The sequence below is a fragment of the Bufo gargarizans genome, chromosome 1 (assembly GCF_014858855.1).
Source record: "Bufo gargarizans isolate SCDJY-AF-19 chromosome 1, ASM1485885v1, whole genome shotgun sequence".
Classification (NCBI taxonomy): Eukaryota; Metazoa; Chordata; class Amphibia; order Anura; family Bufonidae; genus Bufo; species Bufo gargarizans.
Window position 1 is genome coordinate 473,008,324 of NC_058080.1, and position 17,234 is coordinate 473,025,557.

The following is a 17,234-nucleotide window of genomic DNA, read 5'->3' on the forward strand; positions in this document are numbered from 1 at the left end:
AAAATTGGATGCAGCAACAAGAAGTGTAAGGGCTCATACACATGCGAACAAATGCCGTCCGTGCCCTTATTGCGGCCAGCACTTGAATGGGTCCTCAATCCGAAATATAGGGAGTGGAGGCATGAATCGGAAGGCCATGGAAGAAGTACAGAGTGCTTCCATGGCATTTCAGTCAGTACCTCCGCACTGCAAAAAAATAAAACATGCTCTATTTTTTTGCGGTGTGGACGGATCGCAGACCCATTCAAATTGAATAGGTCTGCATCTGTCAGTGCAGGCCACATGGACAGTGCCCATGCATTGGGGATCGCAATCAAAACCAAAATGTAACATTTGCAATGGTTCAAGAAACATCTGCTTACTTGGTAAGTTTTTGAGCAAAATCACAAGAGTAAATACAAAAGAAAGCACCAGCCTTTCTTTTAACATTACCTTCTTTTTTTCCTCCGTCCACTCCAATGTTTGGCTAAAAAAACTGCCACAAAAACACCATTTTTGGTTCCAGCATAAAAACACTTTGTGATGAGGAGGCCACACCATCCGATGCACTTTTGTCATCGGTGTCCCTTTGACAGTAACTGTGTCTGACCCCATAAAGAGCTGCATTGGTAGGCGAGATTACTCATATACTATAGGCTGCGGCATTTAATGGTTAACCGTTAAAATTATTTTTCTGTATGTTTTTGGTTGCATTGAGTTTTATATGTTGCACCTGAAGGAGTAGATCATGTGGGATTCAGACTGCAGCATGGTCTGTTCTTTCTAATTGTACAATATGTAAGACATTTAGAGGTGGTACACTTAACAATATAGACTGCCATATTACTATCACAGTTCATATGGCTTTAAAGGTAATGTATCACCAATATTTCTTTTTTCTGCCAGTTAAAACCAGGTAGCAAAACATTTTTTTTTTCTAAGCTGTTTTTATTTTCTGTGTCTATGTCCCCATTCCTGAGATATTTGGGCCACAATTTTGGGTGCCCAATATACTGTACAGCAAGGGGCAGGCCACTTACAGTCATTTCTCATTACCCAGTAGCATAGGCAATAAAGCTGTCCAAGAGAAGGCCCAGCACGGCATAATGATAAGTCTGGCAAGCTCAAGTCATAGTAATTTTCACTTCTCTGACGCTCTCTGCTCTTATTGGACAGCGTCAGAACGGTAAATAACACTCTTACTTGTGAAATGGCTGTAGGCAGCCACCCTCTTGGAAAACTACTGCCCCAATAGACTATTGGGTGCGCTAACTTGCAGCTCTGATACCTGGGGAACATGGACACAAACACACAACAAATACCATAGCAAGAATCAAAGGAGTGGCAGTAACTCATGTAGGTAGACAGTTTAAAAAACTGTCAATGGGAGAACCCGAGCATTAAACCAGGCACCCCCTGCTCTAAAGAGGGGAGGATGATTCATAGGAAAAGGTCAGAAATTGATGTAAACACCACTGAAATGGTTCAGGAACAGAATAAGTAAGATGTCTGGATGCATCTTGGATTCCCAGATCGCTGCTGGGAATGATTTTGTCTGAGTAGTACACCACTTTTACAGAATGACAATAATACGCACCAAACCAAAGATAAAATCAATTTTAGAGGAAAAATTGTTAGAAAACATTCTTTCCTGTATATTTACTTGTATATAAAATGCAAGTGCTAATAAAAATTACAAGGAAAAGGCACTCTGATACAACCTGTATATCACATAAAGGAAGGCCTAATTCACATTGTTGTACAATTGTTCAGGTAGTGGAACTCCTACACTGATAAAGCCTATGCTGCCTAGGGCTGCCAAAAATTACAAGGAACCAACACTACAATACACCCTTTATTACACATAAAGGAGGGCATCATGCAGCCTTGAAAAATTATGATTGATGGCCTTCTGGTGAGCTAACCCTGTAAAACATTATATGCAAGGGTCTATAGGTGAGCTGACCCTGTAAAAAATTATATGCGGGGGCCTGCAGGTGAGCTGATCCTATAAAAAAAAAATATGCGAGTGCCTGCGGGGGAGCTGACCCTGTAAAACATTATACGTGAGGGCCTGCAGGTGAGCTGACCCTGTAAAACATGATATGTGAGGGCCTGCAAGTAAGCTGACCCTATAAAACATTATATGCGAGGGAATAAATGCAAGGGTATTACATGCGACAAATAAGCATGTTGATATGATGGAAGAGGAGGAGGAGGATGATAAAAGAAAGATTCAACCATATACACATTTTTTTTTTGGGTGGAAGGGGTGCATGGGAATACAGTGTATCCAGTACATTATAAACAACACATTTAAAATGCCTTTATGTTCCTCAGCTTTCCTCTGGTGGAATCGAGAAGTCAGGGTCAATACAGGCCTTGCTAATTTTTATAAGAGTCAACCTGTCAGCATTTTCAGTTGACAGGCATATATGCTTATCTGTTATAATGCCACCAGCAGCACTAAATACCCGATCAGACAAAACGCTGGAGGCAGGGCAGACCAGCAACTCCAAGGCGTAGAGCGCCAGTTGGTGCCACGTGTGCAGCTTGGACACCCAGTAGTTGTAAGGCACAGAGGGGTCATTGAGGACACTGACATGGTCTGTAATGTACTCCACCATCTTCCAAAATGTTTCCCTCCCTGTGACATTAGGCCACGCATCAGGGTGAGGGTGCTGGCAGGATGTCATGAAATTGTTCCAGGCTTTGGAGAGTGTTGCCCTGCTTCTGTTGGAACTGCTATGTTTTCCCCTTGTCTCCCCTCCTTGGTTGCCCAAGGAACTACAGACTCTGCAGCCAGTGTTGTCAGATGGAAATTTTTGGAGCAATTTTTCAACAAGGACCTTCGGGTATTGCACCGCTTTGCTCGTCCTCTCCACCAGAGGAATGAGAGCTGATAAGTTATCTTTGTAACAGGGGTCGAGAAGGGTGAACAACCAATAATCTGTGTTGTCTAAAATGCGTATAACGCACGGGTCGCGGGAAAGGCAGCCTAACATGAAGTCAGCAATATGTGCCAGAGTACCAACAGGCAAGACTTTTCTGTCGTCATCAGGAAGATGACTCTCAATCTCCTCACCCTCTTCCTCCTCTTCTGCTCATGCAGAACAGATGGAATTAGACTTCCATGGGTACTACCCTCTGTAGCAGAGTCAACAGTCTCCTCCTCCTCCTTCTCCTTTTCATTGTCCAATTCGCACTGAGAAGACAAACTGAGGGTGGTCTGGCTATCACCCTGTGTAATATCTTCGCACATTTCCACCTCTTCCACATACAATGCGTTGTCTTTAATTGTGAGCAGCGAGCATTTTAGTAGACACAGAAGTGGGATGGTCATGCTGATAATAGCGTTATCACCACTCACCATCTGTGTTGATTCCTCAAAGCTTCTTATAACCTCACAGAGGTCAGACATCCACACCCACTCCTCGCTTGTGAATGGCAGAAGCTGACTGGAAAGGTGACGACAATGTTGCAGCTGTAGTGAGCTGGCAATTTCAAACACTGCTGCAGCGTTGACAGACCGGCTGAAACTGTCGATGACTTGCGGAAATGTGCATACACACGGCACACCTTCACCAGTAGCTCTTTGAGAAACTGCTGAACCACTAAGTTTAAGACATGGGCTAGGCATGGGATGTGTGTGAGCTTGCCGAGCTCCAAAGCTGCCACCAAGTTACGGCCACTATCAGACACAACCATTCCTGGTTCTAGGTTAAGTGGCGAGAGACAGAGCTCAGTCTGGTCTCTTATCCCCTGCCATAGCTCTGCGGTGGTGTTCAATTTGTCCCCTAAGCATATCAGCTTCAGCACGGCCTGTTGTCACTTCCCCACTGCAGTGCTACACTGCTGCAATCGACCAACTGATCGCTGACTGGTGCTGCACGCGGATAATTCGGAGGTGGCATGGGGGAGGAGGAAGAGAATTGGGGGTTGGATCCACTAACATAGGTGCTGGCGGAAACCCTGATCGACGTAGGGCCCGCAATCATTGGTATTGGTAGCACCTGTTCCATACCAGGGTATGACTCGCTCCTGTCCTCCACAATGTCCACCCAGTGTGCGTTCAGGGAAATGTATCATTCCTGGCTGAATGCACTTGTCAATGTATCTGTGGTTAAGTGGACCTTCCCAGTAACTGCATTGGTCAGGGCACGTGTTATTTTACAGGGCACAGTTGGTGTAAGGCATGCATGGCACACCTTGAAAAATAGTGGCGGCTGGGGACTGAGTAAAGAGGGACAGCCGCTGACATCAGACTGTGGAAGGCCTCAGTGTCCACAAGCCTAAATGGCAACATTTCCAGGGCCGGTAATTTTTAGCACATTTAGTGCAGTGGCCTGTGGGTGGGTGGCTGGGTATTTGCGCTGGGGTAAGGACATTTGGATGCTGCGCGGGAACACGGAAGTGGATGTGGTCGCTGATGGTGCTTGTGAAGGTCCTGGTGCAGGGGCGGGAGGAATCTAGGCCTGCACCTTCAACAGTGGATTGGCCAGTACATTACACAGGAGAAGAGGAGACTATGGTGTGGACCCAGGCATTTGTTCCATTTATTAGGGTTCTTGGATGCCATGTGGTGGATCATGCTGGTGGTGGTGAAGTTGCTAGTGTTCACGCCCCTGCTCATTTTCGTACGGCACAGGTTACAAACCGCACTTTCCTCAAAAATACTGCAGAACACCTATCCCTTGGCAAGGGAGATTTCTGCAATGGGGTGCTCCATGGAACAGTTGCGGGCCTGTTTGGTGTGGCCCGCCTTCTCCCTTTTGCCACCCCACTGCCTCTTCCAGCCTGTTGCGGTGCTACAGATCCCTCCGTCTCTGTACTGCTGTCCTCGCTCGGCTATCTACCTTCCCAGGTTAGGTCACTGACTTCATCGTCCACCACTTCCTCTTGCACTTCCTAACTCTGCTCATCCTCCTGACTTGTTGACTAGCAACAACCTCAGTTATTGACAACTGTGTCTTATCCTCATTATCAACCTCTAGAGACTCTAATTGTCGTTGGCTTATTTGCAACTGTGTCTTATCATCATCATCATCATCCACCTCGTGAAACACTAGTTGCCATTCCCCACCATCATCTTCTTGTGACTGTGAATGCTGAAGAGTTTGGGAATCAGGGCACAAGATATCATGTCCTTCTTCAAGAGGCCCAAATGAAGGGATGGTGCTGAAAATAGCTCCTCGGAATATCCAAGTGTGGGATCACTTGTTTGGCAAGACTCTCTCCATGGTGGGAGGAAGGAGGATCAGGGTGGAGGATTGTGTTGACCAGACTCTTGGACATTGAGACTGGATTTGGTGGAAGACAGGATGGTGCTTAACCGACTGGAAGCATTTTACGCTGCAATCCAACCGACCACATGGTCGCACTGGTCTTACTTCAAGAGAAGTGACCCTGCAAACTGGGACATGAAGCTAGGTATTGTGGATGATTGTTTTGACTCATTATAAAAGTATATTATAAGTATATCACACCCCTCTGTGTATCACACTTATCAATAGCACACATACACCAGTCCTTAAAAGGACTTTTGTGGCCCTATTAGCTGGCGTCTGATGTCCCTAACAGCCTGTCCCTGCTCCACACAGCAACCTCTCCCTACACTGGCAAAACACTGAATGTAAAATGGCAGTCAGATCAGGTTTATTTATAAGGTAGGGGGTGATGCCAATCACTGTAATGCCAGTAACCAACATGGCTACGGCATTACAGTGAGAGCAGTACTTACCTGCACGTTTATTGGCTGCGTAGCAGCCAAGAAACGTGCGGGGAGGAGACTCGAGCATTGCGCTCGAGCACATGCGGTATTCGGCCGAATACCGCCATATGCTGAGCATCGAGATGCTCGAGCAGAACTGGTGTTTGGCCGAGCATGTTCGATCAACATTAAAGGTTATATGAACACCATTGAAATGGGGCAAAAAATATTGGTTAAAAGGGTTGCACTAAATCTTAGTTTGCATTTTCTGTACTAGCTCTCATGTAGCAGCACAGATTCACCTCTGTACTTCTTTATTCTTCTTCAGTCCATCATATAACCCTATATGACTCGCTCTCCATGTAGCAATGCTGCCCTCTCTGTGGCAAATCCTAATAGGTATCCTGTCAGCTTTAAACTGACAGAGCTAAGTCCCTGCAATGCATGTTGAAGTCCTGTGCTAGGATATTAAAAAAAAGTTGTAAAAAAAAAAGTTGAGGTGAAAAAAAGAAATATATATATATATAATTTTTATGTAAAAATGTACTTCTTTGAGGAAAAAAAATGAAAAATGAAAAAGATATACAGATATAGCAGCTAACAATATGACCACTGTAAATCGGAATAGTAGCAGCTACTGTTTAGCGAATCAAGCTTCGGATCCTAGATCCGAAGTCGATTCGCTCCAAACTTTGACTTTACCCCGCTCACGCCACTTTTACGAAGTAGCAGAAAAAAGGGTCATGGAGTGGACAGGGAAGAGGGCAGTCTGTCCGGCCCATCTCATTCATCATTTTCCATGCCAGTTTATACTTAAGCTACGCCAGCACTGGAGCTTGAGTAGTTTAAAGCAAGTGCCAAAGTTATGTAAAAAACTGCGTCTCTACATAACTTTGGCTCATCCACCGGCAGCGGAGAGGGATTATGACCAGCGTCTAAATCAAAGGTCTTAGTAAACGTCACCCCTTAATCTTTGTTTCCCCACTATTCACAGAAGGTGAAACACTTTTTTTTGAGGGTTAAGTAACACAATTTTCTTTAACCCCTTCCGGGCAGGTCAGCATTTTTTACTTCCTTTATTCCCGAAGCCAATACTTTTTAACTTTTCCGTTCACATAACCAAATGAGGGCATATTTTTTGTAGGGCAGGTTTTACTTTTTAATTGAACCATTTAATATTCCATACACTATAGTAAGACCCTGGAAAAATTCCAAAAGGGGTGTAATTAGAAAAAAATGCAATTCTGCCATAGTTTTGGGTTTAGTTATTTTTCGCTTACCCTATGCAGTTAGACTGACCTTTTAGATTGTTTGGTTCAGTATGATTACAGCGATGGCACATTCATATATATATATATATATATATATATATATATATATTTATTTTTTTTACTTTAAAAAGAATAAAAACTTCAAAAATATTTTTTTTTCTTTTCATCATCCATATTCTGATTCCCATACTTTTTATAATTATGTCTATGGGGCTGTTAAAGGACTTTTTTTTTTTTTGGGGGGGGGCGACTTTAGTTTTTAGTGATACCATTGTCTGATATATGACTTTTTCATTACTTTTTACATTTTTTTTTTCAGAAGGTGACGTGACAAAAACCCCTGTGAATCAGCCATTTTGATTTATTTCCCCATTAAGTAATTTACCATACAGGATAACTATTTTTATATTTTAATAGTATGGGGGTTTTAAGACCTAACAATATCTACAATCTCAATTTTTTATTGTTTCTTAAATTTTAATTCTAAATATGGGAAAAGGGCATTATTAGAATTTTTACATCTTTCTTTAGAATAAAAAATATATATATTTCAACACTTACTGTATTTTAAGTCCCTCTAGAGGCCTTGAACATGCGCTCATCTAATTGCTTTTCCCATAGATTGCAATGAATTACCATTTCAGCCTCGGGGAACCATTTGGGAAACATTCCCACAATTGACAATGGAATCTGATGGGTTAAATGCCCATGATCTGTGTTATTGATTATCACAGACATTGTAAAACAGCAGGCACCCATCAGCCATGTCACCCACACTGCTCTGGAGCAGGCATCATCTATAGTCCCTATATGTCATACATGTACAGTGCTTGTTTGAAAGGGGTTTAGCAAAGTTTTTTTTTTTAAAGCTATTTACACACATGGAAGGCTGTAATTTCTTCTTTAGATATTAACAAGTTGATCACAAAATGGTAAAATGTATGTTGCTACAATTCTCACTCTGCAAGGCCTCATGCACACAACCATATGTATTTTGTGACCCACAAAACGCGGATCCGCAGAATATGCATGACATCTGTGTGACAATGTTATATCAAATTTTTTGGTGGAACCATTGAATTCAATGGGTCTGTGCTGCGCATTTTGTGTCAAGAATAGGCAGAACGGACATATGGATGCGGAAAGCAAACGGATGTTGGACAAGAAGCCTAGCTCACATTCTTTGTTTTAGTTAATCCCAGAGATGTTTGAGGTTGAGGTCAGAGTTCTGTGTCCGGCAAGTCGGGTTTTTCCACACCATAGTCACCCTTTATGGATCTTGCTTTGAGCAGTGAAGAACAGTCATGCTGGAATATGACTGTTGGCCTTTTCCAAAATTTCACAAAATTGGAAGGATAGCATCTAAGGGACCTAGGCGAACCCTGAAATCAACCTTGTTATTCTACCTCCACCAAACTTTACAGTCAGATAGTTAACGTGCTTCTGGTATTCGCCAAACCCAGACTTATCCATCAGACTGTAAGAGAGAGAAGCATGGTTTACCACTTTGCAGAACACATTTTCACTGCTCAAGAGTCCAATGGTGGCATGCTTTAGCTTGTCCATTAAATCCCATGCCACAATGCTCCTGGTACACAGTTTTCATGCTGATGTTAATGTCAGAGGAGGTTTTGAATTCTTAGTTATGAAGTCAGGAGAGTGTTGGTGACTTTTTGTGCACTATGGTCCTCAGCACTCAGTAACCCCAATCTGTAACTTTATGTTGTCTAATTTCTAGTCCTCTGGCTCCCCCCTGCCATTTGCTGTAATTTAAAACTTCTTTGGCTTGGATTTTCTAGATTGATAGTGTGATTACATGTTTGGCTGCTGGCGATTTGGTATTGTATTGATCTCCTGGTTTTGACTTTCTGGTGAGTTGGTCTTCTCATTTACCTCTGGTGTTATTTGTACTTCATTGTCTGACTTGCATATGGCCCTTTACTATACGACTACTCTCTTTGTGTTTGTTTGCTGTTCCCTGTTTGTGTGTCGCCCTTACATGTATTTCAGTATAGGGACTACCGCCCAGTTGTGAGGTCACTGCCTATGGTGAACATGCAAGTAGGTAGGGATAGTGAGTCTGGGAAGTTTTAGGGCTGCACTATCCCTGTTTGAGTGTGATGGTATTCGCCTTATCCAGACAACATATTGTAGTTTGTTTTGTTGCCTAATCATAAAAAAAAAAATAATAATAGATTGGTATTCCTGGCAAGACTTCTCACTGCAGGTTTCATCTTAAACTATAACTTGTTTCTGCTTAGAAAACTAAATTTATTTCTTCAACTATTCATTCACTTCATTTAAAATTGCACATTTGTAAGATGTTTTATTGATGCTATGGGCCAATCTTTTACACAAACTTTATTGTGTAATACGAATTGTTTTATTGCTTTCTCTGTCGCTCTCATTCTCTTTCTGATATTGGTATTTATATGTTTGTTAATTAAAAGTAATTATACTATAAAAAAAAAAAAAACTCTAGAGACTGTTGTTCATAGCAATCCTAAGATATCAGCAGTTTATGATTAATTTATGTCTGGTAGAAATATTTTACATCATTTAGATCACTTTTTTATTATGGTCTGAGCAATATAGGAACCTCTTGACCATGACCACCTGTTTTGATTGATGAAGTGGGAAAGGAGCACAAGAGGTGTATTTCTACCAAAGAGCCGTTATATGGTAATTATAATGAAGTGGCCACTGAGTGTAAATGTTAGGTATAATGTGGTACAAAATATGAACACCAAGCTATAATCTCAGTAGAATGCTGTATATTTCTTCCTTTGCCACAAAATATTGCTTATTTATCAAACAATCTAGTGACATATAATTAGGAGTTTTTAATGAATATCTTTTAGAACAAAGAAAGCGCAGCAATAATTCTTAAAGGTGCTTAATTTAATATCAGTGGATCAGTGGTGCTAAATTTTCTCGTAAATGGATTCCTTTTATTGTGAATAATACAGATTCCGCATTTTTTATAAAAGCAAAATTGTTTTTAATTTATATGCAAATTCTTCTTTAGCATAGTCTCGCTTCACATTATAAAGATGATTTAGATATTGTTTATAACTATTTAACATCATATACAGAAGATACCAAATGTACCAACAAATGCATAAAGAAAAAAGTAAACCACTATAACTACCGTATGTTGAGTATATGTGTCATAAAATGATAATACAGTGTATTAACTTGTTAAACATGGAACTGGTCTTTTGGTACCAGGGTACACCTTTAAACCTTACGCTACCAGCTCCGTACATATACGACACTGTTAATATCCTTAAACATGTTGCCCACCCGTTTAAAATAGTAGAGGCCTGTGGCTAATGGCCGTGACTGGCAATCATGCTGATCGCGGATATTACAGCCTTTCAATGCCATGATCAAGTATGATCACCGCATCTAAACGGTGAAGAAACCGAAAGTGCACACCAGGTCATCACTGGCATCCCAGTGTGGTGATCGGGGATGCCAGTAATTAAATATAATATGCTGGGTCTCTATGAAGAGACCCAGCATATTAGAGTTGCAATTCCTATGTTGACCAGCAGGTGGCAGACCAACATAAGAAATCAGCAATCTAAGGTTTTTTATATACCCTATGGGAGTACAGAAATATTCAATAAAAAACGAAGTATTGTAGATTGTAGCCTCCTAATACACATATACACATCATGGGCATCACCGCATCTGAAAACACCCATACTATTAAAATATAAATATATTTTTCCAATATGGTGTAACAGAAAAAAGTATCAAAATAGCCTATTATCAATTTTTTCATCGCTTCTCTTGCCCCCCAAAATTTTATAAAATGTGATTAAAAAGGCACACACAAAATGGTATATATATACAAAACTACAGATAATCCCACAAAAAGTGAGCCCCCACACAGCTCTGTAGACATAATTATACAAAAGTTATGTATAAAACCTATACATATGTAGTATGGTTGTAATTGTACTGACCCAGAGAATGAAGGGCACAGGTTAGTTTTGCCGCAAAGGAATGCTGTGGGGACAAAACCCCTAAAACTGTGTATTCCCACTACATTGAATGCCATATTAAATTATAGCATTAGAAAGCACAACTTGTCCCGCAAATAATAAGCCCTTATATGGATATGTGAATGGAATAATAATTATAGTGTTGATCACGAATATTCGAATTGCGAATTTTAATCGCGAATATCGGCACTTTCGAGAATTCGCGAATATTTCGAATTTCGGAAAATATATTCGTAATTGCGAATATTCGATTTTTGTGAAAATACCAGTTCATGCAAATTTGTATGCGAAAATTTGTATGCAAATTTTATGCGAATTTTCGCAATCAAGAAAATAATACCTGGAGATCATGAATTCGCAAATTCTCGAATATATGGCGAATATTCGTCCAAATATTCGCGAAATATCGCAAATTTGAATATTGCCCCTGCCGCTCAACAATAAATAATTAAATTATTATGGCTCAAGGAAGACAGGGAAGAAAAATGAAAATGCAAAAATGAAAAAACTTCTGGTCTCCTAAGCGTTAAGACCAGAATCCATTTAATAGTACACCAAGCAAGTTAATTAGTACAAATACCCTTTATTAGGTCATATTCTTATTCACTTTTTGTTTTACTTATGTCTTTCAATATTGTATTGCATCAAGACACATACAATTATGTTTGTTTTAATCAGTGTTCCTATCAATATTTTTGGATCTGGATCTGTCTTTAGGGCGTAGCATACATCTTATGGATGATGTAAAATCCTGAATCCTCACTGAACTTATTATTAGAAATGAATAAACTTCATCAACGAATGATTTCCTTTGCACATCTTTTTTTGATTTATACAGTAAATAAATAAAATGCATAAAGTGCTCTATTGTAAATGTGCTTGACAAAGACCGCTGTGAGGGTCAAAACATTGCTGTGCATATTCGAGTCGCCAATAAAGATGGGAGATATTTTTTACCTAACTGGATAATGTCAATTTCTGCTTTATACTTAATTGTGAGTGTGGTCTTGTGTTTAAAGGATGAGTAAAGTACTATTTAGGGAATTTATTATGGGGGGGGTGGGGGTATCTAAAGCCTTGCTTGAGTCTGCATTGGTTTACTTTCAATTTTAAAGCCTTGTCTAGAATTGCTGCTCTATTTTTTTTTTTATGTCACCCTTTCCACCACTGGAGTGTGTTTGCAACTTTTTGGTGACTTTTTAAAAAAAAAAAGTCTAGGTTAATAAATCTGGAGTCAAAACTGGAGTGACTATTTAAAAATTCTAAAAGTTGTTAATATTTTGCACAAGCTCCACAAAAATCACATAGCCATATTTTGCAACTTTTTGCAGTCTGAATTCTGGAGTGCAGTGCTTGATAAATCCCCCTTATATTTTTGTATATGCTATTATGTGCTTTCCAAATTAATTACTATTCAATATATTATCATTTTAGGAATTTATAGGAAATGCAAATGCTGACAGTGTTGTTCACTACAAGCTTCAGAACCACATACGAGCAAGATACCTTCGTTTCAACCCATTAGATTGGAATATAAATGGGAGAATTGGAATGAGAGTAGAAGTATATGGCTGTACATACAGTAAGTATTACTGGTTCCACTTTTTACTAAACTAAAAGAAAAGGGAATAAAACATCTCTGAAAGTATAATTCTGGTTCTAAATTAGATCAGGAAACATAGAAGTGTGGTTTAAATGTGCAGGGGCTTAATATTGATGGCCTATCCTCAAGATATATCATCACTATCAGATCAGCAAGGGTTAGACTTTTGGCACCCCTATCAGTCAGCTGGTTGAAGAAGCTATGCTGCTTGTGCAGGATAGGTCATCCTGAGTATAGGTCATCGATTTTAAGCCACTGCACAACTCCTTTAATTGCAAACACAAATATTATACAAAAATACAAATAATATGCAAATGTTATTGCTGAATTAAGAACAAGAATTAAGAAAAAGTATCTGTATTTTCTTTGATTTATATGTATTCTTAACTGATTTACTATGTTCAATTACTATACTATGTGGCTTAATAATAATAATAATAATAAAATATGTAAATTTTACTGAGAGAAGTAAAATTAATTTTGTACTTGGTAAAATACCACTTTGAAAGTTTCAAGACTTCAATCATTCTAACAATATTATGCACAAATTCAATAATTGGTTTGAATTAGAGATGAGTGAACCAGTCAAGATTAGTTTCGGGTCTGGTTCGCTGATTTAAAAAAAAAAAGTTTGGTTGAGAACCAAATCTAATTGGGCCAAATCGGAGTTGCTATAATTGCCCTGAAAGTTGGTATATAATCCCCTCTAGCCTCATAAGACTCATAATTTTTTGGAAAACTTGTCTCTTTTGATTATTTTCCCCTCCAACCCCCCCAAGTTCTGGAATGCAAGGACAGCAATAATAAATGATGTATAAGTGAAGCTGATATACATAGCTATGGGTAAACGCACATTTGATGATGTTATCATACACTGCATTTAAAAGGACACCGCTGTTGCACGTTTCATGCTTTTTCATATTAAGCTTTAAAAAATTGTTCCTTATTGGGGACAGATGATGTTTAAACACACCGTGTTATGAGATAAAAAAAAAACGTTTCATTGGGGAATGTGATGGTTGGCAAGTGTCATTAGAGGCAGGATGCAGCAGCAGCTGTACAGAATGTGATGGTTAGAAAGTGGCATGAGTGGCATGATTCAGGCCACAGCATGAAGCAGCCATACCCAATATGATGGCAGGTAGACAGACTGACTGCATCATTGGCAAGATGGGGCACCGGCAGCAAGGAGAGATCTATTGATGGCATTCAGCCTGCCTGGACTGAATTTTTATATATTAATACAGTAATAACTTACATATGCCGCACCAAACAATGTTTACAATTTCAACAATGTTAACCCTAATCTCTGCCCCACCACAAAAAAATAAAATAAATTCAACCATGTGGAAAGTGAGTACACGTAAACTGACCCTCAGGCATTAGTGGCAGTGGCATGGTGCAGGCCCCAGCATTGCCTTGACTTTGAGAAAATGTCAGTATTGACACAGTAATAGCATATATTTATTTTGTGCCTTAACAAAATTTAACACCCACCCCCAAAAAATATTTAAATTTTAGCCATGTAGAAAGTGAAAATATGTAAGCGGTAGACTGAGGCTTGATGCTCAATTTCAACTTTTCAACTTAGCACACATATGTATATTGCTGCCACACCATGGGTTTTTCTGCAATAATCACTTATATATGCTGCTTAATTAAAGTGAAAGACCCACACCTCCCAAAAAATAAAAAAAATTACGACTGTGTTGGAACTGAAAATACGTACATGGACGACTGGCTTGAAACTCAATTTCAACTTAACACGCACAGTTAGATTGTTGCCACAGCAATGGTATTGCTTCAGTAATCACACACAAAATAACATGGTCATGAAAGGCAGAAAAATGCTCAAAACCCCATATGCTGTTGCGCATATATAATCGGGAGAGAAAATCCTGCACATGTGATCTGTTGCTAACAGCAATCCCGAGCAAAAATGCATACAATGGAGGATGCCGGCAGCGGACCCCATGTACCAAAGAAACATCCTACACAGAGGAGCCAAATGTGTGGATGTAATTGGCTATATAAAACAAACATTTACAAAGAAAAAAGGGTGCACTACAATGGAAAATGCAATTAACAATATATGGCTAAACACTCACATTGATATTAAAATTAGACTTTCGCCAATATATTCTTATATCAAAAACATAACAGAGCCCGCCTACCCCGTCAAGGTCTCTCAAAATGGCACGGGACCTAATGCTAACCTATTTATGCCATATGAGCAATTACGGATAGGGGCATAGAGTCTGACACACAGCCAACAACTCCCAGTTGCCTCCAGCGTGAAATCACACATACAATGGAAGGAGGGAGGAGGCTGTGAGTCCCACCTAACACCGGGTCATGTGACGCAGGCCACACACGTGCACCTGAATGTTACATAATCACACACACAACACACAAGGTATCAGCCATGTTTGCCTTTGGTGGTGATGCTAGTTTGGGCAGATGTGACTATTCAATACAGAACTGTCCTTCACATTGTAAATGGTACAGTGACAAGCCCACACTACTTGAATAACATCATTAATTTAGTCATTGGGCCTCTACATGAACAACAGAGCCATAATTTCATCCTCATTGACGACGAGGTTGCATCATTAGGTAACGGCTGCTGGAGACTGGAGTACCTCAAATGGAGTGGCCTGCACTTTCTCCAGACCTAAATCCCATTGAAAATCTATGGGATCAGCTGAGTTGCCACGTAGAAACTTGTAACCTGAGGTCCGCCCTTCAAAAACAGCATGAGACGTCATTGTCAAGCTGTAATTGATGCTCAAGACCACATGACAAGTTTTTTTGTGGGGGTATACCCAACACTGTTGGTGCTTGTTTCAAACAATTGTTTGAGATGAGGAAATCACCAATGCATTGCATTCTTCTACTTAAATGCCCTACTTTTGTGATATAATATCACTGTAGAGTGAACGTTTTCACTCTATAAATTTCTATAAATTTCACCAAAAAGCCAAATCTAACTTTTTGTGAGCAGTGTATACATATTTGCTGCTTAATTATATTTTGAACCCCACAAAAAAAAAAAAGATTCCTGTGAAAATGGGGAAACAAAATAAATGTATTTGCTTGCAGGTAGCTGCTTTTGAGGTGCACATCCACTTCTGATAGCAGGCCCAGCCTCTGGTCCTGTCTGCTCTCTTCCTGTCTGTTAGCTGCTCTGCTTCTCTCCATTTTACATAACACACACAATTCTTTTTTAGAATCCTAGACTTTCCCTTCATTATCCCTGCCAATAAGCTTGATTTATTGATTTTTTTTACTTTCCCTGATTGATTTTTCTCTCTCCCTGACTTCCTAAGATTATTTTCCTGGCAGGCACTGCAAGACCCAACTACACTCATTCACAGCCCAGCACAGAATTATGTTCTGCTCGTTCTGCTAGGGCACCTCCCTGCCTACTGCAGCACTAATTGGCTCATTCAGGCTGGCAGCCTGGGAGCCAATTAGGGGAATCCCCCCACACTACTTCTTCCTCCCTAGTATAAAATAGCGCTATGAGCCTTTTTTGTGGATTCGTCCTAAACTAACCCAGAAATATTTGGGTTTGTCTGCCATCTGAAAAATAGCAAAGTTCAGACCAAACTCAATGCAGTGCAGTTCGAACTATTTTAGAATAAATTATGATTGAATCATGAGCCTATATAATATATATCCATTGATTTTTAATGGATTATACATAAATGTATTTAGTACAGAATAATCTAAACACAATGAGAGTAATTGATGAAAAATAATTATATGTTCAGTTTTGTATGAAATGTCTAAATTTCTAAAATGCAGGGTAAAATGGCAAAATACTTTAGTCTGTAGAAACTAGCAGCTAGTCCCATAACAACAAAAAGGGTCTATTAATTGATCTGTCAATTGCTTTTGAAATTAATTTACTGTAAAAAACATGCATATGAAGTATGTGCATAAATCCTGCATGAGATCTGTATTCAAATAAATTAAATAAATAAAGGCTTTTCTGTACTGTAAATGGTGAGTGCCTGAGTGCACATTTTTCTATGACAATAAAATATTAGGTTATACTATACTAAAGAACAGAAACATATAGGGAAAAGATTAATTTGTAAAGGTTAACAAAGATTTGGGGACCTCAAACTTTCAGAAGGACACTGTAATGCAAGGCACCAACAAACAGACCAGTGATGAAAGCAAAAAGGTGTTTATTCACCAGAAACATAAACGTCCAGGACACTTGCTGGAAACAAGGAATAATAACAAAAACCAGGCAAGGAGATTCCAGGAATAGTCCCAACCAGTGCTGAATGATGCTGTGCACTTGGCAGTCGAGTCACTCCAGATCTTGGGACCGCTGTAAGGACAAAGTTCCTGGCAGTCTTCAGTCACTAGGAGTTGTGACCTATATCTGGTTGAGGGAAAATAACAGTGGGCACTGATCACCCTGAGAGACCTCCTTTTAAATGCCTGCTGACCAATCCCAGGGTGCCAAGTGTCCACTACCATAGGTGAACAAATTGCCCTGCACCTGAGTACAAGGCCTAAGGCAATCACAAGTTGATTAACCCATGGCTGGCTCCCTAATCCACTTTGCTCTTGTGAGTCAGTATAATATGCGCCACTGGTCGACGAAGTGCATAAGAAGCGCGTACTCGCGACCG

At 39.9% G+C, this 17,234-nt stretch overlaps 1 protein-coding gene across 1 annotated transcript in view; it reads left to right on the forward strand.

Annotated features, from left to right (window-relative positions):
• The window catches only part of LOC122927916 (contactin-associated protein-like 4), a 468,829-nt gene that overhangs the window by 132,924 nt on the left and 318,671 nt on the right, over positions 1-17,234 (forward strand). Inside the window, exon 5 of the mRNA XM_044280254.1 lies at positions 12,411-12,558. Coding sequence (XP_044136189.1) covers positions 12,411-12,558 — 148 coding nt within the window. The remainder of the gene's footprint in view (positions 1-12,410; positions 12,559-17,234) is intronic.